We start from the raw sequence: 27,131 nt of genomic DNA on the forward strand, positions 1-27,131 counted from the left end.
AGCCACAGTTCAACCTGAGGGACAGCTGGAACAGAGGTCACACAATGATCCTTCAGCTGATAGTCACCATCATCTTCTGTAGCGTAGTGTTCGACAGGCTTCTGTTGGGTTGTACTTACAGGCAGTAATCTTGGATATTTGAGCAGGAGGCTGGAGACAACTCCAGTAAAGAAGAACTGCAGAGAGGAGAGGAACGCAGCTCAGAGTCACACGTTCTCATTGTTTGACATGAAGAGTCACAAAAAAAAAACAAAGACATAATTTTATCTGCTTTGCTGAAAGAAAGGTTTTCATCACTCATTTTTTTAGGTTGAACAAGACTTACGAGGGCTCCAGTCAGGTGGGAAACTCTGAACAATGTGAAAAGGGACTGTTTCATCTCCTGGCTTACGGCAAAAAGAATTCCCACTCCAACAGTGAGGAAACCACTCACCATCTGCAGAGACTGACAGAGACACAGGAGGAAAAACTTTATGAACAAACTGAAGTGTGACATTTGCACATTGTGCAGATCTGTGCTGCAGCAGCAAATGTTGAAGGCTTTCGTGGTATTCTAGCAAAACGTGTTTACCGGAAGAACATGTGTAATGATGTATCCATGTCACTGATTCAAATGCATAACTGACTGAGTACATTCTCAGTGAAAATAATTTGTAAAGTTTGAATTATTCAAAACATGCCAGTGTATGCACCTTCACCATGAAACTGTTAGAAAGGCTCTGAGCAGGTGTGGAAAAACACACATTCAAAATATGACATTAGATTTATATAGGTCTAAAAGTTAGGGTTAGGGCTTTCTTGCCTCTCAGTTACTCTTTGGTTGTATTTGACATTAATTTTATGTTCCTGTTTGGTTAAGAAATACTTTTCACTTGCTCAAGCAGAACATATTATGCGAAACATCCAGTTCCAGTTAGATGTTTTGTTGTTGTTGTTGTTTTTTTTAAGGCATCTCTCTTTGCAGTGCTACTAATCTGTTTGCGAAATTTTGTATTAATTAATTAGTAAATATTTTTAATGAAACCACATAGACACAATGGAAGAACGAAGGGAAGACTGATCTGCAATGTCTGTAAATGAATGTTCACAAAGTAAATAAGAATGACAAATTGTACAGAAAGAAATGCACCACCTTAGTTCCTTTTTTTGTAACTGCACACAATTTTGTTGCAACTTAAAAACAGAAGTAATGCTCATGCTCAGTAAATATAAGGGTGATAAATGTACAATTAGAATATAGCATTAAGCTTTGAGTTATAGTGTGATATGATGTGATCAATCCGGGAAACGGAAATATGAGGTTAGAAGAAAATCAACCACTATGAGTTTCATCTAGCAAATTGTTTGTGACTTTTTCTGAAATATGTGCAAAAGAGGGCCTTCTCAAGTTACAGTGAATGAAAGGCCAAATATCCTTCTCTGATGGACCCTGAGGACAGGAAAAGTCTGCTTGATGAGCAGCATCAACAATCAGTGTGTGAATGTGTTGCATGTGTGTAAGTTGCTATTTAAGTGCAAAGGTACCATGGAATTCCAGACATTTACCATAAAAAATATTATTACCGTAAAAACACTATAAAATAAAGAGATTTAAAATGTTTCAGTGTTGTATTTCTGAAGTTCATTTCAACTATTCAGAAAGTATGAAAACTTTTAACTTACGGTTGTTGAAGTTTACATAAAAACGCCATCATTTGTGACGAAACAGCGATGGCTGGACCTGATCTTACCCCAATCTACCCTGAACATGCTGCTCAGCAACCGAATCAGAATTAGAAATACTTTATTCATATTTATTAATAATCCAAGTTTTAATAAATTCAGATGCGCAGTCTATTCTCTCAGCCACCAAAGCCTGCCTACGTTGGCTTATTTCATGGCCAGTACGTGAGATGCGTTTACTGGTTGGTATGTTTTTTACAGCAGATGAGTTGGTTTTTATGGTGTTTCTTTTTTCCTTTTCCACACTTACCCCCAGTACAGCTGGTTGCTTCTGCATCAGGTCATGCAGCGGCCCAATGCTGTCAGGAAGGAGCTCTGTGGCTTCGTAATGTTGTATCCCATCTGGCGCTCTTCTGTTGAGTCTGCTCATCTCCTCATCTGCTCCTTGGATGTCCATGTCCACATCAGCACAGGCCATGGTGCTTCTCTGATCTGGGGGTGGGGGGGTGGGGGGGGTCCTTATTCTGTGGAATCACGTCCAATCATTAAAAAAAATCATTATGCTATGTTCTTGAATTCGCAATACACCAGCCCTGTTTGATCTAAAGTGTGAAAAATTGACCTTTGTGCATGTTATTGAACACCATGACTGTGCTGGAATATAAAAATAAGGTTGACAGAAAAGACTATTAAAAAAAATATATATTAATTAAGAAAGGGTATCCTTGTCCCCTTTCTTAGATTAAAGAGGAGAGATTGAAATATTCGCAGGCAAGGAATGTAAAGAGCCACGTTTGCTGTCTAGTGAACAAATCTCTGGTCACTAAATATACAGCGTGGGTTTTTTTTCATCCAACAAACAGGATTGGAATGAATTCTACTTTAACACTACAATGCACTGCAACTTGATCCTGTCGTCACAGTTGAATTTAAGTTATCAGGTATCATATCCAACATACAGACTCACAACTCACACATATGTAGCACATATATAAAGAGGCTCCAGTCATATTCTGATAATATGCACAACAAAGCTTCTGACAGTGTGACTGAGTAAAGATTTTGGGATTCTTACCACACTTGGCTTGAGTGCTCTGTGTTTCACCCGCTGCATTCGAGTTCACCGTGTCTCAAAGCAATACCTTGCGTCTTGGACATTTTCACTTCCCTGCAAATACTTTGAATTACAACGTCATTTCACACCTTAACTTCCTCAGTCTGTCTCCTCTGTGCTGAATAGCTCATTCCTCAGTACGTTATTACTGCAAGTTGTAGCTTTTGCTTTAAATTTATGAACAAAACTTTTGTTTTATCTATTTATTGATTGATTTGTTGATTTATTTATTTTATTTTCATATGTGTATGCAAATGTTATATTACTTTTAATGTGTATATGTTTGGGGGTGAGAGAGAGGGGAGGGGTGTGGAGTGAGGGGGGAGGCGAGGGGGGGGGGGGGGGGGGGGGGGGGTGGCAGCGAGTGAGAAACAGAGATAACTGGCTTACAAAGCCATTTCCTTTTCAAACTTATTTGACAAAGCCAAGAATTTGTCACCCAAAGCAAATCACCCGAAGAAAAATACAAGGTACGTTCCTGAAAACCTCAGCAACGGCTCACCAGATGTACATACTGCATATAATGATATCAACTGCTTTTGTTACAGTTTTGTTAACAGGGGAATGAAGAAGACATTTGTGTGTAACGAGTCAATGATCATCACAATTCCCATTGGGAATCTCAGAAATGCTGAAAGGGGTGAAGTGATGCCACAAACATTTCACTGTGTGTTTAAGGATTCCTACAAGCTCTATGTTGTTAATGGAAGACCTAAACCTCTCGGAGTAAGTTGAATTATTTTAAAGTCATGTAAAAATCTATGGCACCATGCAAATAATAATTTTGCCATACATTGACACAAGCACGTGGCAATTTTATTATATACAATATTTAGTTTGTTTATTTTTCTTTTGTACAAGGCAGCCCAAGCCATCACTGGTGTGTTTCTTTGCGTGCTTGGTCTGATTTTGAAAGATTTTTTCGGCTTCATCACTATTCCCAGTGTCCTGGTAAATACAAATCAGAAAACTATCTGGAAACATCTCCTAAATATTATCAATTTTAATTCAATCAATTTGTATAACATTTCAACAGTTATTGTAATTGTGTGATGAAAAATACCATGCATCTGCGACTATGGATCCTTTTGCCTTTCTCTCACTTTGTTAAGTTATTATAGGAGAATTATATTAGAATTCATGATTCTATTGCTGTGTAAAATAACCACTATGTTCCATTGCGACTTTAGTTTGTGATCTCTGGTATGGTGACCTATGCTTCAGGACAGTCGCCAAACATGCATGTGGTAAGCAATCTACTGAAAATCAAGGTTCTCTTTTCGAGTGAAAAACCCACCATCTGGCAACATTTGCTCTCTTTCTGAAGTTTGACACCAAAGAAAAAAGTTCCTTCTCAGTCTACAAACTGACTTAAAATTCTTAACATTCATATGTAGACTAGAGTATACAGGTTATCATAATATATGTATTTCCATGTTTATGATAAAATTGTGGCTTCCTTGGAAAATTCTGTTTTTTGGGGGTTTTTCTTTAGCACTCTTTTTATTCAAAATTTTCAAAAACTTAACACTGCAGTACAGTGCATATTCAGATTATTAAAGATTTGTAGCAAATCCAACATACAACCATAGTAATGATCTAAAAGTCCTTATTAGCTTTGACATTTTGGGCATTTGTGTTCTGAGCTCCCGGGTATTCCAACATTTTGCCAAACATTGCTGTAAAAAGATCTATCTGGCCATTAATAACAGATCTTAGTCTTTCTAGAGACATATAGTCCACTTTCAGAGATTTCCACAGATGTATTTAGGGAGATTCAGCTCCTATCCATTTGGCCATAACAGCCTTTCTGCCCCACATGAGCAAAAAAAATGCATTGAATGTTTTCACATTCCCAAAGGCAGTGGAATCTTGTCCCTAAAGCAGTCTTACATTTTGGGCAGTTTGGAGAGGCCCCCGCTGTATATTTGCTATGCAAGTATGCAGATATATAGACATTTTGTAACATTTTATATTGCATTTCTCTGAATCTATTGCAAATGGATATTTTCAAAGGTTGAGGTAACATTTCCTCCCATGTTTCATTGCCTATTGTTGTTTTCAACTGAGTCTCCCGAGATACCTGCAGGAATGCTAGTCTGTCTGTATTCAGGTGTTGCAGCTTGGAGTAAAATTTGGAGAAAAAGTGACCTTGGTTAAGACCATCTAAAAGGGGTCTTTTCTAATAAGTTGAAGTCATCTGGAAGATGGAGAGCATCCATTTCAGTATGCACATCATGTCTGACCTGAAGATATTTATAAAATTCTTTTGTTTGAAGTTTGTATGTAGCCTGTAAATTTTTTTTTATCCCAAAGATCATCAATATGGTGAATTCCTGCTTCATGCCATTTCTGAAATTGAGCTCCAGGGCCCTCTCTGCTTAAATCAGGAGTATCAGTCATTGTTGTCAAACAACTCAATTTATGTGTAGTCCCAAATAATTTCCATAAAGAATTCCACGTACTACGCACATTAGTAATTAGAAAATTGTCTTTCACCATAATTGGTAGTTCATTCCTGCCTTTATCAAGCAAGTTGACGGCAGAGTATGGTTCGGAGAAGGTTGCTTCAATTTCAATCCATGGTGGCTTCACTTGAGCAGTTGCCCATATTGAGATAACTCTAGCTTCCTTCTAGTTCTTTTGGCATCTGTAAAATATCCAGGTTAATTTTAGGCTTTCAGCCAGCCCATATAAAGTCAGAGAGAGCTTCATTTATATCTTTAATGTTGTTTCTCTTCAACGTTATGAAGTGCATAGATAGAGGGGAAAATTCAGTTTTTAGCAAACACAATAATCATAATCATAAGTACTGTTGTTATTGTGGTTTCAGGCAAAAGGTGCAACTGCTGGTGAAAACTACTGTTTTTTGCTTTGTTCTTTCAGGCAAAGCTGTCATTCTCTCTGAACATAGTCTGCTTCTTCTGGTCTATCGTGGCATTTTCTTCAAGTGTCTTTCACTGCATTCGTGACAACATTGATGGGGTAAGGAAAAATGTAGACACCGATTGCTCTCTGAAATAGAAAACCTATCAGTGTTCACATCCTGTAATCGCACTCCTTTTTCATAGATGCAGCAAGGAATCACTGGATTGACTATGAGTCTGCACTTTGTTGAAAATGTACTTTCACTATTCTTGATCTACTGGTTAAGTAAAGCTATCTGCAGACAACACTTCAACACTTTGGTATGTTGCTTTCGTTACAGGTACATACACCAAGACACAAATAGAATATTGTGTAAATAATAATATTTTTTCTTTTTTTGACAGCCTATCATTCTGCTGAAACAGGCAGACTGATTGAGAAGATTTGATAGAGCTCAGTAATCCCACAACCAAATGAAACTACTAACTTTGAATGATTTATTTTATTTTATATCATATTCAAAGGTTGTTCATTTCAGCAAGAAGTTCGAAATTGTTACAACTTTTTCACATTGTTTATGTAAATAATTACTCACTTTAAAGTGACCACATTGTTATAGTCAACTGAGCTAATGTTTAAAATGCATATAAAACACATATAATATACATATAATATATCATACATTTGTGGTTTCAGCTCTTCTGTGGATTATTCATTTCTACATAGACAACTGTCATGTGTGAGCATTATAATTATATCCATGTTTTTATTGTATCAACAACCTGATTTCTAATAAAATTTTTGATATTAATTTTCAAATCACTGTGTTATCCTGGACTAGTCTCAAGTTCATCCACTTAGATTTATTTATTGGTGGGGGGGGGGGCGGGTTGATTTAAACTAATTTAAAAAACAAAAAACTAAAAACCTTTTTTATTAAAATGGACAACGACAGAAAGGAGTGGCAACGTGGGTAAGTGAAAACATACGTTTGCGTGTGTCCACATTTAATTAACACATTTTATTTTATTATGGCAGCTCTCCCCCCTTTACTAAAAATGAAATATATTATGTGCTCTGTAATAGATCATCAGGCGTGGTGAACTATTGGTGGGAGCTTATAACATCACAAAGAGGAAGAAAGAGGAAGCTATTGAAGTGCCAAGTGAGTTGCTGAAATCCATATAAGGAGATAGTATAAGTATAAAAGCAGTTCTCACGCAAATTTGTCTGCATTTCCTCAACCACCATAATTTACACAAGCAGTTAACCCAAGTGTGACTTTTTGTGCTGTTATTTGTGTGAAGATGAGAGACCTGTGAGGGACATGATGCCCTGAGTGACCACAGGAGGGAGATGATCACACAGCAGGTCAGCTCCGTTTCCCTCCGGGGGAAAGAGCGACAACAACAACATTTATTTGACCTTCAGGTGTAGACAGAAAGCAGGTGTTGTGTTCATGTTGAATACTGCGACGGGACAGTTTTCAGGGTTTATTGGTCTCTTCGCGGAGCTCACGCTTTAAATGTTCAGAGGGCATGTGGGCTGTTTTCCGCTCTGGGACACTCCCAACTCACTAACACACCAATCAAAAGCACAAGTCATCATTTCTACACGACCCCCCTCCCCTTCTCTTTATTTAACCCTCGGCAGCTCTCCCGGCTGAGCTGTCAACACCTCATTTATCCGGATATGTAACCTTTCTTTATTTACTTTCCCTGTTTCCTGTGAGTCCGGGCGCTAACTCCGGCTCCCGGCTGCCTCCCTCCTCTTGCTATGGCTTCCGTGTATAGCGGGTCCCACACCTTGAGCAAGGATGATGTGAATTACAGGATGCATTTCCGCATGATAAACGAGCAGCAGGTCGAAGATATCACCATCGAGTTTTTCTACAGGCCGCACACGATAACGCTGCTGACATGCGCCGTGCTCAGCTTGATGTATTTCGCCTTTACGAGGTAAAAGTCGTCCGCGGCTAGCGCTAGCATGCGCTGTTAGCCTGGTTAGCTAGCAGGTAGCGGTGATGCTCCGGAGGGGGTTTCTGCGTTTTCTGTCTAAAACTAACTCAACACCCGCATGTGGGCTCTGAGATAAAACCCATGTAGCCGCCATTAAGCTGACAGGAAGGAGCCTGGTGTTGTGTGATGACTGTCCAGCAATGGTCACTTGTTTCCTGTGCTGGCTATTTACGCTACAACCGTGTAACGATCAAGTCCATCGTGATGTTGCTTTAAAGTGTCGATTTTCTCCACCAGCCCACAAAACACTGTCCTGTAGTCTGACCTCAAGTCCTGAAGACAGGACAGGTACAATCACAGGACGACAGCTGGCCAGGGGGCATAATGTGTACTAAGAAAGAAGACAAACAAACAAACAAACAAACAAACTAGTCCTTGTAAAACAGATGTCAGTGACACATTTCTGCTCACTCTGCAGGGATGATGGAAACCCTGACAGTAACCTCTGGGTGGGGCTCATCCTGGTCATTTCATTCTTCCTCATCATCAGTGTTTTGGCATTCCCTAATGGTAAGCAGAAAAAGGAAAACTGTGCTGATGATGTTGAGCTGCTGTTTACCTAGAAGTGAATGTCTTCAAATAGGTAACAATATCTGCTTTACATGAATCCCTCCACCAGTGAGTCAGTGGATGGCTGAATGAGATAAATTTGAATCCTGGGGTCATTGGTGGCATTGATGTCATTTTTACAACTGTGCTTTACATCTGTAGCATATTGCTAAAAGAGCTGATTTGTGTGATGATCATATATTGTGTAACATGTGTTTGTCAAGTAATTAATTGGCTTCATGTTTCTTATTGTAGGCCCCTTTACAAGGCCGCATCCAGCAATATGGCGAATAGTTTTCGGTGAGCATTAGCTAAAGGTCTGAGCATAAAACTGTTGTTCAGATGCATTGGTTTCCCTTTTTAATGTCATGCCATTTTTCTTTCAAGGTCTGAGTGTCCTCTACTTCCTTTTCCTGGTTTTCATCATCTTCCTCAATTGGCAGCAGGTGAAGCAGCTTATGTATTGGTTGGATCCAAATCTGCGCTATGCCAAGAGAGAAGCAGACATAATGGTGAGTGGGTTAGGATTACATGGAAAGCCATTTTCAGATTGATTGGCATGCACCAGTTGTGTTGACTACCGGCGGATTAGCAATCTATGTTGTGAGACTCTGTGTGCTGCTTTTCGCAGGAGTATGCTGTGAACTGCCATGTCATCACCTGGGAGCGAATCCTGAGCCACTTTGACATTTTTGCATTCAGCCATTTCTGGGGTTGGGGTATGAAGGCCCTCCTCATTCGAAGTTATGGCCTGTGCTGGAGCATCAGTATTACCTGGGAACTTACTGAGGTATAGAGGCACAAACTGGCTGAATGTGGTCATCACACTCTCAGTGTTTGATGGTCTCACTTTTTAATCTCTGCATGCCTCTTCCAGTATCTTTTAAGGTCAAACAAGCTGCTGGTTTAGGCCGTGAAATTTGATGATGCATTTTGGCCACTCTCAATAACAGTATAATAAATGTAATTGTAGGCTGAAAAACTCACACTCGGTTTTTGGTGTAGACTCATTATATTTTCCCCCTTGTTTACATAGCTATTCTTCATGCATCTTCTGCCTAACTTTGCTGAGTGCTGGTGGGACCAGGTGATTCTGGACATTCTGCTGTGTAATGGAGGGGGCATCTGGCTTGGAATGACTGTGTGTCGCTTTTTGGAGATGAGGACCTACCACTGGGCTAGCATTAAGTATGACCTTGGAGTCTGGAAATAAGCCACAAATGTATAAAAAAAAAAAAAACTGCATTGATCCTAGATCGCCATGAAGAGTAGCAACTGAAACATACACTCATCTATATTCAGTTGATTTTTGTCTGTATGGAAAAGGGAACTTGTGTCATATTTTAATCCTGGTGCATCTATTTCATATGCTTAGCTCTGATTTGGTAACGATAAACCAAGAATATTTTTTCCTTATAGTACATCATGTACACTGACTTTTAGCAGAGTATGTGCTAACTAATATATTTACTTTAGCTTTTTTCTATTTTGTAACACTGAAATATATCCAGGGCAACTCTAGCAAGTCATTTCAGGTTATCTTTCGATGTGCAAGTTGGTGTTTTGAAATATGATTCCACATGGTCATCATTCGGTCCATGCAGTGGACTGAATGTTTAATGTTAGGGCATTACTTTCATTTGGCTTTGCCTAGTGCACTAACATAATACTTACTGTAAAAGTATCTGCAAGTCTTTGTAATCCTTTCTCTGTGCTGCCTATCCAGGGACATCCACACCACCACAGGGAAGATCAAGCGAGCTGCATTGCAGTTCACGCCTGCCAGCTGGACCTATGTACGGTGGCTTGACCCTAAGTCCTCCCTTCAACGAGTGATGGGCGTCTATATGTTCATGATCATCTGGCAGGTGGGTCAATGAGAAATCCTCTCACCATCTCATGGAAAGCGCCTACAAGGCTGAAATCATTCCAATGTGCTCTGCGTGTTAAGTCCTAGCTAATCTTGGCTCACTCATTGTTGAAATGCAACACCTATCTTACATGGGTAGATATAACGCTTGAGATTCTTCCAGTTTAAGTATTAACAGTTAATTCATTTAGAGTAAAAGACAGGCTGGATTAGTTGGGAGCAATTAGTTTCAATATGGAAGTCATAGCTCAAGAACTTGCTTGATTTCCACAGTTCTTTTCGGCAGAGCCACTTGCCCAGAATTTGTAGATAGAGGCAGCCATAGCTATGGAAACTGGTGTGTCTCTCATCTTTGTGTGGTGATGAACCAATCTCAGCATCCCTCTCTCTTACTTAGAGACCACCAAACTCTCTTGAGGCTTTCAACAGTAATTATGAGTCTTTGAGTATAAACTGAGGAGACTTGAGACAGCTCAGCTCTGCTCAAGAGTGGTGACAGTTTGGCTGCTTTTCACTGAGTTCTCCCACACAGGCTTTTGGCCAAGTACGCAATAACACAGCAGCAGTTGTCCTTCTGACTATATTACACATGACACTAACTTGGCAAGGGGGGCCCTTAAAATTAACTACCACTGTTGTTGCCACTGTGTCAAATCAAAACTGCTAAAAGAACCAGCTTTCCGGGTAAAATAAACAATAACCAAGAACGGCACAGATTTCCTCATTAATGACTTTTCAACTCCAGGCTTAAGTAATTGATCAGTGCTTTGGACATTAACAGAGCACCAACAAAACTAATAAATTAACATGATATTTTGAATAATATTTGCAAAGGATTTGGACATAGAATATTTAATATTTAAAATACGCTTGTAACACAGTTTGAATATAATTGGCTTAAAGCACTTTTACATGAAGTATCTTTTGTCTGTCATCTTTTTCGTTCACAGCTAACTGAGTTGAACACGTTCTTCCTCAAGCATATTTTTGTCTTTCCGGCAAGTCACGCTCTCAGCTGGTGTCGGATTCTGTTCATTGGTATCATCACAGCTCCAACAGTGAGGTACAAATACAGTGCTATTAGCAGTGTAATGAACCCTTGAAGCTCTTGATGATTATAGTTTTACATCTTACAATTTTTTCTCTTGAATAATGTTACACATTTGTTTTCTGTTCCTTTGCTTTTGCTTTAGGCAATATTATGCATACCTTACAGACACACAGTGTAAGAGAGTTGGGACACAGTGTTGGGTGTTTGGGTAAGTGAAACTAATTGTTTTAGCGTAGCTTGCAAATTGGCATATTTCTATAGATTTTTTTTCCCCTTCTTTTTTTCATGTCTCTCACAGGGCTATTGCCTTTCTGGAAGCCTTGGCATGTATTAAATTTGGGCAGGACTTGTTCTCAAAAACACAAATCCTCTATGTGATCCTGTGGCTTCTGTGTTTGGTAAGATCTAAATACAGTACACCAATTTCTTTTTTCACATGTCCCACATTGATTATGGATTTTTCATAAATGTATGTTTTTGTTTTATCTGTCTTAAGGCCTTCATTACATTCCTGTGCCTATATGGGATGGTGTGGTATGCTGAAAATTATGGTCCAAGAGAGAAGGTATGGTCATCGCTTTAGTTGAAGACATTTAAACCTGTCACATAGTTACACATTACAAAAATATAAAAAATTTTCAACGTTGATTTCCATTAAAAAGTGCTATAACCTTGTTAGGAACACATTGCATCCTGGAAAGTGTTTGTTGAAGGAACTGGTTAGTGTTTGTCTTAATTTAAAATCCTTAGGCAATGCTGATTTACGCACCTGTTTAAGTTATTTAAAAAAAAAAAAAGAATTCCTGTGTCCTGAAATGTGAATTAACGGCACTTAAGATACAGCAAGTGAGCTGCAGAAGTTATCAGTGTAATACATAATTATATGGAGGATTAAAGCTTGTCTGAATAGAACCACAACAAACATTCACATCATAGACAGCCAATGAGTGTTAGAGAAACAAAAAGCCATGTCTTCACTATTTAGGTCAGGTTAGTTGTGCTACATGCCCCATGTCTATTGAGTCAGCTGACTTTTTCTTGAGGCTCCTCAGTGAATAGTAACTTAGAGGTCTGTTCCCTGTAAAGATTATTCTTGTTCACTGAGCTCAGATAGTTTGTCTATGTACAGTTAGTGGTATGTGTCATATTTCTGAACCTCGTCTCCTCTCACAGAGCCTCTCAGAATGTGAGGACAGTAATTACACAGAACCTGCTGACCATTTGTCCCAAGAATTTAAAGGTACAGTGACTTTACTGCAATTTGTCAGCCAATTCTACCACAAGTATCTGGGATAGTGTTTCAGTCATAGTGTAAATGTGAAAAATGTAGTTATATCGTTAATAAATTATTATTAATATGTGATCATCATGTTTCAGGAGAGACAGAGGCAGATGGAAACAGCCCTACAACAAGACAGAGAAGGAAGGCCTCAGGAAAGATCAAATCCATCAATGGCATGAACAGCCAGTAAGAAATGGAGCAACCGGCCAGTGGTGGACTCCTCAACTCAACCCCCCAGAACCAGGTGGGGAGGATCAGAGGTTGAATAAGGGGTTAAGATACGATCACTTCCTTGTGACATTTACGTTTAGGAAGCCCCAACTTAAAGTAGAGGGAATGGCAACAGGAGGGACTAAGTGGATGAAAAGGTCCATGTGGTGTAATTAGGAGTACACAGATACTTGGACTACAGACATGCACACACTAAACAGTGTGCTGTAGTCACAGAAGCTCCTAAACCACTGATCACAGGTGTGTGTGTGTGTGTGTGTGTGTGTGTGTGTGTGTGTGTGTGTGTGTGTGTGTGTGTGTGTGTGTGTGTGTGTGTGTGTGTGTGTGTGTGTGTGTGTGTGTGTGTGTGTGTGTGTGTGTGTGTGTGTGTGTGTGTGTGTGTGTGTGTGTGTGGTGTGTGTGTGTGTGTGTGTGTGTGTGTGTGTGTGTGTGTGTGTGTGTGTGTGTGTGTGTGTGTGTGAGTATTTTGCATGGGCGTGTGTGAGAGTAGGCAATAAAAAAGAAATTTTAGATGCGACTGCATGATCATTGTAGCTGTTAAAGAATAATTTACAAACATTTATCCTATGAAACAGTATATCATTGATGTACATCTGACTGGTTTAAACCTAACTCCAGTATATTGGTTCAGCACATTTCAATGTTAAAAGCCATTATGTAGAATTTATCACAATAATAATTGGAGCCTCTATGTTTAAGAAATGCTAAAGGCTCTTTATTAGTACCTGTCATAGATTGTCTTGATGGTTATATTTTTTATGTTATAACTTGAATGTGGACAGGATTTCAATGCACAACATCAAGCTTGATAGCATCATCAACTGAGGTTTGTGTTATATTTGGAACAAAGTGAAGCACACGTTAAAGCATTTTTCAGAATGTTTTCTTGGAAATACTGTACATTTTGTAATGTTTGCGTATTTAGTGAATCATTGTGACCTTGAGTGATTTTTACTCTTCTTGTCCATCTGTGGCTGCTATTTCTCTTTTTGTTTGTTTGTTTGTCTTTTAACTGTACCAGTAATAGCAGGCAATTATTCAAACTCCTGCATGTGTTGTCAGGCTCTTCCTGTTTGTGTGCAGGTGGTCTTGCTTTACTGTCGACCTTCTTCTTATTGCATATTTTGCATTTGCATGGCTGTGTCAAATCAAATGAAGTGTTTTACTAGAAAAAAGTTGCAAGAGTAGTCAACAGGTATTTGTATTACATCACACATAAGGATGCCAGTATTGTTATTTTTGTGTCTTGCTGTAAATGAAACATTTTAATTCACCCCTTGTGCCTGTTTGCATGTAGTTTTTTTTTTTTACTCTCAACATTGCTCAGTTTGTATTAAGACTAAATTTGGACTTTTGTGTTTGACACTGTTGCCCTTTTTTGTGTGTTCTGTCAGTATCATCTCAGCACAGATATATCCCTCATAATCCTTGACAATCCAGATATTGACCTCTGTGGAATGGACCAGGCTGCCTGATACAGTAGACACTATAAATGGTACATTGTCTCTGGATTTAGATGTCATTTGCCAAATACAATTCCACTGAAACTGACTTGTGCTGTTCTTTTTCACTGTGAAATAATGAAACATTAAAATGTTTTACATCTCCTCTTCAACGCTTTGGGAGTTATTGTATTGTGATTACAGAGGCAGCTCTACTCTTTATGCACTATATGTTAAGAAATGTTTTTGTTGGACCTCCTATCGCACGAATTTACGTAGTAGCAGGCAGTTTGTGTACTTAACAATAGGAAATCATGAATGACCTTGTTCAACCCCTGAAGAGCACCCTGCCACGGCAAAGGAGTGCCAGATTGGCTGAGTCAAACGTTGCCTCAGATTGGATTTCACTCAGTCTGCACATTGTGAAACTCGGGAGACTGAAATAGCTTCCTCATGCTGACATACAGCAATGTGCATTTGAAGGTACACTGGATGTTCCCTTGGAAGAAGACTACAGTAAACGTCTCACAGTTCAGCAGGGGCAGTAGTCCATTGACACCAGCCCTGTCCAGCAAGTATCACCTCACAGTGAGCATTAAGGCATAGCGCAGTACTATGTAACACCTTTTAGAGACATTAGCTTTGAATCCAGCCTTTAGAATTTAATACTTAATATGTATATAAAAGGGGAAGAGGTCAGCTGAATGCGATCATGTCTACTGTTAAAATGCAGAGGCTTAACTTCACATCTCCTTGAACATTGCTTACTTTGATTGCCGAATGAGGGCAGCAGAGGGCTTTTGCTATGTGAAATATGTCACGTGATCATCTGAGCCTCACTGCCAGGACATGACTGTTTACTGAGTGTGTTGCAGTGCTCTGCTTTACTAGCTCTCAGCTCATCATTTATCACATCACCTCTTTTATTATTAGTCTGTTTTTTTGTTTGTCTCCTGAACCTCGAGCTTCCCGCATCAGCTGGCAGTCTCTGCTAGCTTTTGAGAGCAGCAGGATATTTTAGTCATGGCCCTGAGTCCTGATCCTCGACAGTGTGGCAGCCTGAGTCCTGAGGGGATCCTGAGAGAGATACAGATCAATTTGCTGGAGTGTAAAGTCTGCTTTGAGAAGTTCTGCACTCAGGAGAGGGGGCGCAGGCCGCAGAACCTTCCCTGTGGTCATGTACTCTGTTTGGAATGTGTCACAGCTTTGTCTCACCCTCTCCTGAGGAAGCTGGAGTGCCCCTTCTGTCGACAGCTGTGTGGTGTTGAAAGCACCTCCCACTGCCAGGTTCTTAGTGACCTCCAGGATCTGCTGTTGTCCCAAGGTCCCACATCCTCTGCTCCTCCTCAGATGGAAAATGGAGGCTTTAGCTTGACTTCAGCTCTGACATCCACAGCTCTGCACCTCTCCACAGCTTTTGGTGGTTGGGGAACACTTATCAACCCCACAGGGATAGCTCTATTACGGTCCTCAGGGACAATAGTGGTGGTCCATGATGATGAGAAGAGGGTGGTGGTGTTCAGTCCAAAAGGTAACAAGCTGCACGGTTTTGGGCGAAGAGGACCAGCCATTGGGCAAATCTGTTACCCAGTGGATGTGGCAGTGGCTCTCTGTGGTCATGTGGTGGTGACTGATGTAGGGGATAAAACTGTAAAGGTTTTCACCTCCAGAGGGAACCATGTGTTGACAGTAAAGGACTTCCAAATGCCCTGGGGTGTGGACACCGACAGCTGTGGACACATCCTGGTCTCAGACATCCAAGCTCACTCACTGAGCCATGTGAAAGTGGACTACACTCATGGTGTTATTCTGGATCATCATACAGCCATTTCCGATCTCCAGCTTCCAAAAGCTTTGGCCTGCTGTCCAGTGACTGGGAACATTGCAGTGATAGAGCACTTAACTGATGACACACATCCACCAGAGAGGCACCAACGCACAAGGCTGAAGGTGTTTACCAAAGAATTCCACCTCATTCATCAGATGGACAGTTTCAGCCTGACCATGCAGTCCACAGGGAGGCTGTACATGTCAGGTGTGGCATTCGACGAAGATGGAAATGTGATTGTAATCGACTCTGAAAAGGGGATGATTTGGAGTTTAGGGAAGCTCCACAATGGCCCAGTCCTCACTGTCCTTGTGGGAGACCACCTTGTCCGGCCAGTTGGACTGACGTCACTGAACAACATGCTCATCGTTCTGGATGGTGGAGACCATGCAGTAAAGATCTATTCAGCTAAATCTGATACTGCACCCAAGAGATAGCTCACCTTTATAAAATTAAGCTTATCATCTTTTAAGGTGATAAAGTCACCTTGCATTATTGTTTATAATTAAAAAAAAAACCCCAAAACATTTCCATAAACATTTTAATGTGGGCCAACTGTATAATTTGCTGTATTGGTTGTGTGATTGTGTCAAAATAATGTCTTTGTCCACTATTTCCTGAAAAAATAAATATATACACACCTTTTTTATGTATTCTCATGAAACGGAAAGATTTACCTGTTTGAAGCTACAAAAAACATCTTAAAATAAAAAAAAGAAATAATGCCACAAAGCTGTTATAAGTGAACAAGTAGAGATTGCTTAATTTAAGTAAATTTAATACTTTAAATACATTTGATGCTAATACTAAAACAAATTTTTTCATTGAGGTAATAGTGTAGCCTGTTTGTACAGTGCTGTATTGATGGTTTTACTGAAGTAAAGACTAGAATATTTTATTTGATGCTTGCTTTTTCATGGTTACACGCTGCAGGTAACTAGTGTTTTTCTTTTGGTTTTATCATTTCATTTCTTACCTTTGGTACCTGCACTGAAGTTAGTGAAACAAATGCTCCAGCTGCCAACTTCTCTGGGCCAAAGCAGAGGATGCTCACAAGATGAGGGATGAGGGTTACACACACACACACACACACACACACACACACACACACACACACACACACACACACTGGTAGAAAAAAAAAGGTTTCTAGTTGTGTTTAAAATTGTCACTCCCATGTCTGATTTATAAAGTAAATAAATGAGACAGACATAGAAAAGGGGGGTTGAGGGTCGGACATAATAATAGTCCATCTTTTATCAACACTGACTTCCTCTCCCTTCCTTTTTAACCTCACTCCCGCTGTCTGTCTCCGGGGCACGTCCTGAGCCGTCCCCCGGCTGCAGCCCGCGGTGAGCGGCGCTGCTCGGCCGTCTCCAGTCTGCCAGAGGACAGCGGAAGATGGCGGTGGGGATGCTGTCTGGAGCCGGAGCGGACCGCTGGATTTGCACGAAGAGCCAGCCCGGCTGGATATAAAGGAAGAAAAATGAATATGTTCCCGTCGCTTCTGGTCGAGGTGTGGACTCTTTCGGGGCTGTTTCTGTAACGTCTGCCGCCGTTTTTTTTTCCGGCAGAGATCCGGGCTGCTCACCGAGAGCTCACAGACAGGGTGGGAGTGAAAAGTGGACAAAAATGTCGGATACTAAGGTAAAAGTCGCAGTGAGAGTTCGGCCCATGAACCGCAGGGGTAAGTGTTAAAACATGATATCTCTTTGCAGACTCTTATTCGTGTGTCCCTGAATGTGCGCTACGTTATCACGACATTCAGAGTTTATTCTTCGCCATTGCTGCGTCCAGCTTGAAGCCAGATTTGAGTTCAGTTCAAACAGTCAAGAGAAGCCACGATTTGATTTTTCACACCCCCGCACTGTGCTTCACTTTCCCAACAAACTTCTGTCTGCAGAGATTGAACTAAACACAAAATGTGTCGTGGATATGGAGGACAACCAGACAGTTCTTCACCCACCACCCTCCAATGCAAAGGGAGAGAGCAGGTAAACAAAGCTGAAAGACTGCCAACTGTGTCCTGGAGCAAAAGTGTAGTGCTTGTAGTTAAAACATCTTTGCCTTAAAGTGATCAGGTGGAGTGAATGGAATTAAACAGAAAACAAACAAACAAACAAACAAGACATTGCAGTGTGTAGACTACATTTTGGCAGCACTGGCTGCTTAGGAAAGGACACTCCTCACTTCTATAACTTTATCCCACCCTGGTTTTAACAGAGTCGCATCCAAGGTTTCCATCTCACCGTATATTCACTATTCCTGCATGACCCTCATACAAAGTAATGAGGATCCAAGTTTTGAGTTCAAACTGGAATGTGCCGATAAATAAATTTGTGCGGTGGAAAACAGGGAATGCTGCGCTGCTGTTGCTGCCGAGGACGGCATGTCTACCACCCCCCTGCTTGCAACTTGATATTATGTTATGTAATTCGTGAGAACTCAAATACTCATCGTCTCGGCACAATAATACTAACAATACTCAGTTTTGCTTGTGTGGTGTTAAGTTAGGAAACTGAAAGAAGTGGCTGAGTGTGTCTCACACATGGAGACGACTCTTTGAAAAAACAGATTAATGTTGAGCCGCACAGTATCACTATAAATCTCCAGAGTCAGAGGTAATTTAAGTTATGTGGTGTTCCAACAGGACTTAGACCCCACCTTGGCTGTATGAAATGGTGGGATGTTTCTCTATTTTGTCAGGTGGACGAAAGCCTTCTCTAATGTTTCGCACTCTGCCCGCACACTGAAGGCCAGCACATTGGTTTCTGCTCGTTGGTCAGTCTGTCTGATGGTACAGAGTTGATGTCTGAAGTCACACAACACATCTTCATGCTTGTGATGGTGTTCAAATGTCATGTCTGTTATCAACTGCTGAAGACGTTACATTTCACCCATCATAGTTTAGGTAGTTTTCAGTTCTCCTCTGTTTTCGATATCACACATGATTCGACGGCTGACCTCATTACCCACAGGCGCAAATGAATCTAAAAAGATGTGCATGCAGGGGAAAATAAGCCTGTTTGTTTTTACTTTATTACCCCAGTAACATCTGATTCAATTATTTCAAATGAACAAAAAAACTCTTCAGGCTACTGTAAAAGGTCCACTATGGGACTGCTGCTGAAATAGAAGTCATAGGTGGTAAATGTGTGCCACAGTCAAGGCTTTTCTCATGGCCTTCATCCAGTCTTGTTAAAATGTAACATTTTGTCTGCTGTTCCATGTAACCAACAGTCAGCATTCAGTGCTCCCCCAGCAGCTCTGGTCGGCACATTAACCCGCGTTGAAGGTAATTATCAGAACAGAAATTGCCACAGGATGGCAACGCTCCAAACAAACAAAAAAAAAAAAAAAAAAATCACAGTCCGAGTTGACAAATGTAGAGGAAGACACACAAAAACAGAATAGAGATTGTTGTGGGTGAGAGGTCAGAAGGAATGACAGCAAGTGAGGTGTACAGAGGCCATGTATGCATATTACATACTTTCTCATTATTATTTCAATCTTTCCACCTCTGTCTTGCTGTGTTGTTGACTGAGTCACATTTTCCTTTGGCGAATGTCATATCAGTTGGGGAGATATTTGTTTGAGGGAACTACTGATATTGATATAAAATGTTTACTTTTGGTCTTACTTGGTTTGTATTATGTTATTCAAAATACGAGCAATTTGGTCTATTATGATTTGTGAGGTTGTACCTCATGTAACTCTTGTGTGACTGTGGCCTTGGTTTTATTAAGTCACATTTCTATTCTATGTCTAGTTCAGGCATATAATTACTTGTTAACATTTCAGTGCTAGTGCTGTGTGTGTTTTGGGTCTCTGTGTTTAGGCTGCCATGGTTTTCTTAAACCATATAATTTTCCTCTCTGCTGCTTGTGGAGCCACATGAGGGGATACCTTGATCACTAAGACTTTGCCTTGTTTTTAAAACACCTGTTCCTGTGTGTTGTAGATGTGTCAAATTTTGTGGGTATTAACGGGCCAAATATGGCTGCAGGGCCATGATCATGGGAAATTTTTCTCTCCCATGGGTTTGGGTCTTGGCGTAATCTCTTTAATCTCCCCAGAAATTAACAGAGCCTTAAGAAAAGGGAGCAGCATTCATAGATAGTTGTATATAGAGCCTAATGATTTCCTAGGGGGTAGAACTAAAATACAAGATCTAAGAATGGGGAGAATCGCATAACATATTTTAGATTTGAGTGAATTTCAAAGGCTTGCTTGCTCAATACTCAAAAAGAACTATCCAACATTACTTCAATCAAATGCAATATAGAAATGAGTCTCTGCTGGGGTGAACTCAGACCACACAGCACCACAAAAACATATTAGTCACATTGAGAATTTGAAAAAATATAAGGGATTTCTTTTGATCCATAAGCCTAATTTTTTGCACCACTGAGCATTATAGCAACACTCGTGATGACCCCCCCCCCCCTTCTCCCCCTTCCTCTCCTCTTTGCCTGAGAAATGAACAGTAATCTGAGTGGTGAGCAAACGAAACATTGGTTTTGACTTCAGGGTGACAGGTTAAGTTTCCTGGGTTTCATCTTTCATGTGCCTATTAAGTTGGCACAAATGCCATATTGGAAATGGGAATCTGGGAAAGTAGTTTTGTTTTCACAGGCCAGCCTGCTCTCCTTTGGGATTTAGACACAATGCAAGTGGGGGTGGAGAGGTAGAGAAATACCTGAGGGTGATGTCTGCACAAGGGGATGAGCTGTGAAGCACCATGACAAGAAAATACCCTTCAACCCCCACAATGGGCTGTATTTCATCTATCATGCCTCAGCATGTCTGTCACCGTGCAACAATTGAATACAGAGACACAGAGTCTTGGAAAATATTCCTGATGTGAACCCCCCTTCTTCAGTATATTTCAATCAGGGTACATGGAGATGTTATAAAATCTGAAAGCTAACCCCAACTAAGGCCCAGTGGAGTCTGGTCTCTATCAGAGGAAGGTGCTGCATTTTGTTTTTTCAAAATCAGTATTTCACTATTTTGTCTTTGTCAGGATAAAAACATAATTTTCTCATTCTCATGCAGTCAAGAGTTTTAAGATGATCAGTGGAAACAGGTCTCTGACATAGTGGCTCTGTCTTTCAACCAAGCCTGTAATTTCCACTGTAATCTAGCCCTTATCACTAATGGTTACAAAAACTGAATTGGGTTTATCTCCACTAGACTGTGTTATCTTGCTTACTAGAGTATTGTAATCTTAATGCTGTGGATAAGCGCTTAAATGGAGTTATCCACAAGGAGGCTGTGATTTTGCACTGTGTTCTGCATCTCTGGAGTTACTTTTGCTTACAATTCATCTTTAATAATTGACATATTGGGAGGTATGCAGGGAAGTAGCTTTTATATTGCAGAAGTAGATGAGAAGATTGTTACCACTTTCAATTCTCTACAGTAAATGTGAACTGTTAGCAGCTGTTTAGTGAAACTTAGCATAAAGGCTGGAACAGAAATATAACTAACCAAGCTCTGGCCTCCCCATTGTAACAAAATTCTGCCACCGAAAATGCTAGCAAATTAATAAAAAATATAGATCTGTGAAAAAGCAGAGTGGTTATGTGCCTGGCTATTGGTTGGCTGAGAGGAGTAACTCAGAAGGATCACCACATGAGCTTTCGTAAAATAAATTTTATGAAAAGTTAAGGTAAATTGTGATACCTTTGGTAATAGCTGTTTCCAGTCTTTGAGCGAAGCTAACTGGATTTTGTAAATGTTGATCCAGTCCTTTGAATTTTATTTGTTTGTTTTTTTTTTTAATGTCATCTTAGCCTGGTGACTGCCAGAGACTAACCCAATGTAGTCAACATGTGTTTTTGGTTGGGCTTTTACAGCCTCTAATGCCATTATTTCCCTCGGGATAAATAAAATGTCTATCTACTTACTTATCCATACATCCACCTGTCTGTTGACCCGTCTATCTGTCTGTTATTTAATGTTTTCTGAATGTGTGTTATTACTTATGATACAGTGATGACAGCAATGACACACAAATCTTTTTAACAAAGTTGTTGAGTGGATGAGTTCCTTTTCTCTTAAGTCTAACATGACCTTTTATCATCACGCGTTCTGGACTTACAAAACAAGCTTTTACTAAATGATAGTGCTGCCTTGTCTAACGGCTGCTCCCAGGAATGTTCCCTTTTGTCTTTCCATGTTGCTCCCTAAGTGTCAATAATCAATCTTTCCATTCGCTAAGATGTGAGTTAGTTGGCCTAAAATACACACAATCAGCCAAATCTGTCTTTTCAAGCCTTAATTCAGGCATGCTGTAAGGAGAAAGTGTTGTGTGTTGCTGATTAAAAAAAGTTGTATTCCCTCATGAGCTATTCCATGTTTGTTTAGAGGGTGGGACCTTGTTTACTTCTTGATACGGAATTGAGAAAAGATGGCATCTTGCCTTTTTGTCAAGACTGCGCCTCATTAATCTCACATGTGGCGTCTCATTCTGAGAAGACCTTATGTAAAAATGCACCCTCGGACATTTTTTCCATGGCGATTCTGGTTCTCCTTTTCACATTAGTCTCTTAAACGAGGCCTTTTTGTAGTGTTGAAGTCAGCTTGTTGTGTTTACATTAATTTAATTTCATGGTGGTTTGCTTTATTGGGGACTTGTCTTTCAGTCTCATCCAGGAGAGGTGGGGCTAGGCAACAGTAACAAAGCTTATAAAGGACCCAGTAACAATCTACTCCTTAGACTTCATTATTTTTAAGCAATCAAACCTGTATGAAACGCATTGGATATATGCAGTTATAGGAGCTGCATAGCCAATGTTAACTTTACTGACCAGGAGCTGTGTGCAATAGTGGAAAACAACTGTCTTGCTTTGCTTCTACTTCTAACGCCTCTTTTTGTGTTTTCGTCTTTTAGCTTGCTGATCAGCTCAATGGCCAGTTGGCTCATCTCTGCACCGCATCACCTGAGCCTGGTCTTCCCTGGAGAAGTGGTGCTTCTCACAAACTGTAGCTTGTGGCAATACTGGCAAATTAATGTCTGTTAATGCCAATGTTGACCATTGTAGCAACTGGCTACAATGGCTTTGGTTGTCTGTTCTCGTTTACACTCTAATGCTAGAGCTATTCAGATTAGTGACATGTGGAAGGCAGACAGGGTCAAAGGAGGTGTGTCCTGGTAGTAAATGTGTCACTGTTTTCCCGCCTGGGAGGGAGCCTTACCATATTGAACAATTTGATGAACTTTACTTCTTCTTTGGCTTCCTTGTTGCCTTTGAATTGGACCACATTTAAGGCATCAGAGCAGATATGGAGACTATCCCCTTTGTGTTTTAGCGTGCACATACACAGTTGGCTCACAACCTGCTGACTGAGCTTGTCACACAGTGGTGTCAGAAATGCCAGAGAGGATTAAATTAGATCTTGCCTTCATCATATGCTGTGTTGTTAACATGTGTTATGGAAACTTTGAGGTCCCATGCAGGTGCTGGTATGAGCATCATGTGCACTGCTGGACACTAAGGGTGTTTTTGAGAGTTTGACTTTCACTCTGGAACTTTGACTCATGAGGGTTGTCTCACTTCCACTGTTGCTAAGTGACTGCTGTTGCCAAGATACAGGAAAGTTATGTTGATGATCTAATGAACAATGTTATCCAGCCATCTCAAATATTTTTCTTAGGAAGCTAACTTTAGCGTTTAAAACAATGATCCATGATGCAATAGTTTCAGATACTTAAATAGCCAAGATTTGCACTTGAGGTATTTAACCAAGTATATTTACTTAAGCAATTCTGTAACACTTTCACTTTTTGCCACTTGAGATTTTTACTCAACTACAAAAAATATTCACATTCTACTCAATTATATTGATCTGATACGTGTAGTTTTCTTTTTAGTTTCACACTAAGAGCTCACTTTGAAAGTTTACGATGATCAACTTAGTGGTTCTCAACCATTTGGACTTGTGACCTTGCTTTCATTTTGATAACTGTCCAAGTGATCTCATTTTTCACAGATTTTTTTGTATTAGAGTTTGTTTTTTTCTTTTTCTTTTCTTCTTTTCTACTAATCATCTCAGATATTCATATTGTGACTGTGTAGGAGCCCAGCTCTTAGGTTGGGAGCTATTGTACTGAACTACTTAAAATTAGATGCTAAGAAAAAATCCTAATACATTAGGATTAATGTTTATAAATGTATATGTTGAATGGAGTATTTTATGTTTTGATATTACATTACATTTTGGATTCGAGTATTTCTTCCAATGCTGTTATGTAATGAAACTGAAGAAGTTCCAGGGATTGTTTGTGTAACGAGAGACAAACTTTGCTGTGTAGTAGCTGGGATCAGTCCTGCAGGTCTGTTTCTATCATCAGCCAGCCATCTTCCTTCAGTGCTGTCATGGAAATACTTTTCAATGTCCTGCATGTAAGCGACTGTCTTCTACCGTTTGCCATGCTTACATGTGGTTCACTCATGCTAATAAAAGCCTGGTCATTGCCTCCTTGGAATCCCCCCGTCCCCCGCCCTCCTATACTGTAACCCCTGCTTGGTATTTTCTTGTCTTGCCTGTGTGTCAATCTGTGCAGCAGGGTCACCTCTGCTTTGAGTCGGTGCTCTGTTCTTAACATATTGGAAGACTATCTGAAATGTTAGCTTGTAGCTTGTGAGAGCACGCACACACACACACACACACACACACACACACACACACACAGAGCTCTGGATGTCGTGTTTGCATATAGAACTTGTTGAACAGTGATTGTCTGAAGCAGACAATCAGAGTGAAGAGTCATATGTGTGGTGAAATGGAAGTTAAATGGTGGGGGAGGTGAAGCAAAAGATTGAGAAGAGGAATTTGAATCCATGAGGGTGTGTCAGAAAAAATATGTTTGAGTGTTTATGTGTAGAAGATAAATGCATGTCATACATGTAAATGTCCTCTCAATTGGGGGTGAACATTATTATGTGGTCTACATATCAAGTTAAAGAATCAGGATCATATCATCAGAAACCTGTGCAAAACCGCTTAAATCACAAGGATAATTCTGACAATTTATCACTGGTGCTGTTCCAAATGTAGAGCTACACCATGTGCCTTTTTAGATGTGAATTTATTTATATTTGTCATAATTTGAAACTCTACCTGTAGTCATTATACTCTGTAACACTACGTCATGTCTACTAGCTGATTCAGACCAGTTTTTCAGTTTAAATGATGTCCACATGGGTTTGATCATCCAAAGAACATTAATATAGATGTTTCTGGTACACTACTGTGTGTGGACATTCAATGTACTTTTATAAATTGTTCAGATTAATCTGATGTGTTGTCTATCAGGGTAGGAGAGTGCAGTTTTTTGTGGCATATTAACCCAGTGGCCTTAATCCTGCTCAATAACCACAGGGGGGGGAATTCCACTGCTGCGCTCCCACTCTTTATGTTTTGCATGAATCTGAGCTGGAAGGCATGAGAAGGCATGCAATGATTTCCTTTGTCATATGTGAGCTGCCTGTATGTGATGGCCATTGCATACAATTTAAAAACAGATCACAATCTTGCTCAGATTAGATATTTCTTACTAATAGTGAAAACAAAAGGAGAATTTTGTAAAGAAGATCAAAATTTATTTCTTTTTAATCTGTCTGCCACAATACAAGATCAGTTGAGAGTTGGGGAATCACAGTAGTGTGTAGTGCCAATTGCAATCATCTGAAATCATTCATGTGCGCGTCAGCATCAGGTAGCTGGAGGCGCATGAGCCTGAGTGGCCCTTTATGACATACACACATTCAGACACACACAACTCCCCCCCGGAGGACGCAGCTACTTCATCTTTGCGCTGCTGGTTCTGCTGTGTCTGCATCTGCCTCTTAGTGGAAACAAATTTAATGCTATCTGGCACTTCTGTGCCATAAATGTGTGTCATACATTTGTTCTATATAAGCTTTTAATCAACCCTGAAGCACTGACTAAACAAATACATTCAATATTAAGGATTTAAAGAGAGCTGGCCATTCTGCTTATACTGCTAATATGTTGTAATTATGGTGTAATTATTCATGCATTTACTAATTAATTAATATGCATTTACAGAGCTGTAATGTCAAATAGTACATTTTGTTGAACATAAGATATTGATTGATAATCTTTTATATTCTCAAATAACTTTCACCATAATATCTGAAATGTCTAAAAAACAATATGATTTTTCAATAAAACAAAGGTTGCACATTTATGACAAATAACAGAGGATTTATAAAGCCAATGTAAGTTATTGAAACCCTGACAGAGAGGACAGCAAAGTACTTTTTTTTTGAAGCAAGGTACATAAACACTAAGAGGGACAAAGATTTCTGGGGAGATTAAAGGAATTATGCCAAAGGCAAAGTGGGAGAACTGGAGCCTAATTTACTCACACTTATTCAGGGAAGGTCTAGAATTGTGATGGGAGGTGAACGTAAAGAGTCTACTTTGAATTCAGCTTTTAAACTCAGTCAGTTTTTGGATTGAAGTTAATTTCTTCCTCGGCTTTGTGAGGAAATAATAGTTCTGTGAAATTCACAATAGCCACATTGAAACAGTTCTCCCCATTGTCTCGTTCAGCATTCCCTGCATACCAGATCTGATTGTATATACTGTACATACTGTAGGTTGCACTTGTAACACGAGCCTCCATGAAACCATGGCAATGACTCTGTTACTCAGTTCCTTTGGCAGATACACAGTTGCTCCTGTGGAGTTGGCATGCATTTCATAACTACACATCTTTGGTCTCTGTGTTTTGTGTGTGTCTGTGTGTGACTGACTGACAAGTTGTTTCCGGTCTTGTGACTGTTGTTCCTTTGTTCTCTATAGGGATACATCTGTTCTCTGTCTTTAACCCTCTCTCCTGCACAAGGTTGGAGCTGCTGTCTGCCTTGTTGTCGCCATAACTCTTCTATGTGCTGCTTTAAGCTTGAGGAATCATTTTTTGTTTTGACTCTTAAGTTAACATGCTTTGAGACTTGATTAGTGGTCTTGCTGGTCTTATATCTGTGCTCCCTGCTGTCTGATGCTGATCCATATCACTAACTGTAGTTCCTCATGGCTATCCCCTTTGTGCTCTGCTGTATTCAGAGACAGACCAGAGAAAAAGTCCCTGCTGTGGTCTTTGTCTGCTCTGATTGAGACCCAGTCTCAGTGCTTGTCATTGGCCCAGATTTGGATTCAGGGTGTTAACCCAATTACAG

At 40.1% G+C, this 27,131-nt stretch overlaps 3 protein-coding genes across 6 annotated transcripts in view; all 3 read left to right on the forward strand.

Annotated features, from left to right (window-relative positions):
* Nucleotides 1–7,299: 7,299 nt before the first annotated feature.
* Nucleotides 7,300–14,254, forward strand: ptdss1a (phosphatidylserine synthase 1a). 2 transcript variants are annotated; one of them, XR_003840855.1, is made up of 14 exons: nucleotides 7,300–7,602; nucleotides 8,081–8,172; nucleotides 8,467–8,511; nucleotides 8,599–8,723; nucleotides 8,843–9,001; nucleotides 9,248–9,399; nucleotides 9,938–10,079; nucleotides 11,032–11,144; nucleotides 11,275–11,340; nucleotides 11,431–11,530; nucleotides 11,629–11,697; nucleotides 12,306–12,372; nucleotides 12,510–12,658; nucleotides 14,040–14,254. XR_003840855.1 is itself a non-coding variant. In XM_029504526.1 (13 exons), exons 1-13 carry the CDS (start codon nucleotides 7,421–7,423, stop codon nucleotides 12,602–12,604), a joined length of 1,407 nt encoding a protein of 468 aa, XP_029360386.1. In that variant the 5' UTR covers nucleotides 7,300–7,420; the 3' UTR covers nucleotides 12,605–14,254. The 2 variants fall into 2 exon arrangements, 1 of the variants encoding a protein (XP_029360386.1); XM_029504526.1 differs by having other exon boundaries at nucleotides 12,510–14,254.
* An 856-nt stretch (nucleotides 14,255–15,110) lies between these two features.
* On the forward strand, nucleotides 15,111–16,352 carry LOC115044633 (E3 ubiquitin-protein ligase NHLRC1). Its single transcript, XM_029503764.1, has one exon. The coding sequence runs from the start codon at nucleotides 15,111–15,113 to the stop codon at nucleotides 16,350–16,352; it is 1,242 nt and encodes a 413-aa protein (XP_029359624.1).
* Nucleotides 16,353–17,231: 879 nt separating this feature from the next.
* The window catches only part of kif13a (kinesin family member 13A), a 33,853-nt gene continuing 23,953 nt past the window's right edge, over nucleotides 17,232–27,131 (forward strand). For 2 of the 3 annotated variants that reach the window (XM_029503503.1, XM_029503504.1), the window contains exons 1-2: nucleotides 17,232–17,602; nucleotides 17,819–17,909. In XM_029503503.1, the coding sequence (XP_029359363.1) occupies nucleotides 17,548–17,602; nucleotides 17,819–17,909 (146 nt within the window). In that variant the 5' untranslated portion in view covers nucleotides 17,232–17,547. The other variant, XM_029503501.1, reaches the window with a different exon arrangement.

Source organism: Echeneis naucrates, chromosome 6 (genome assembly GCF_900963305.1).
Source record: "Echeneis naucrates chromosome 6, fEcheNa1.1, whole genome shotgun sequence".
Lineage (NCBI taxonomy): Eukaryota > Metazoa > Chordata > Actinopteri > Carangiformes > Echeneidae > Echeneis > Echeneis naucrates.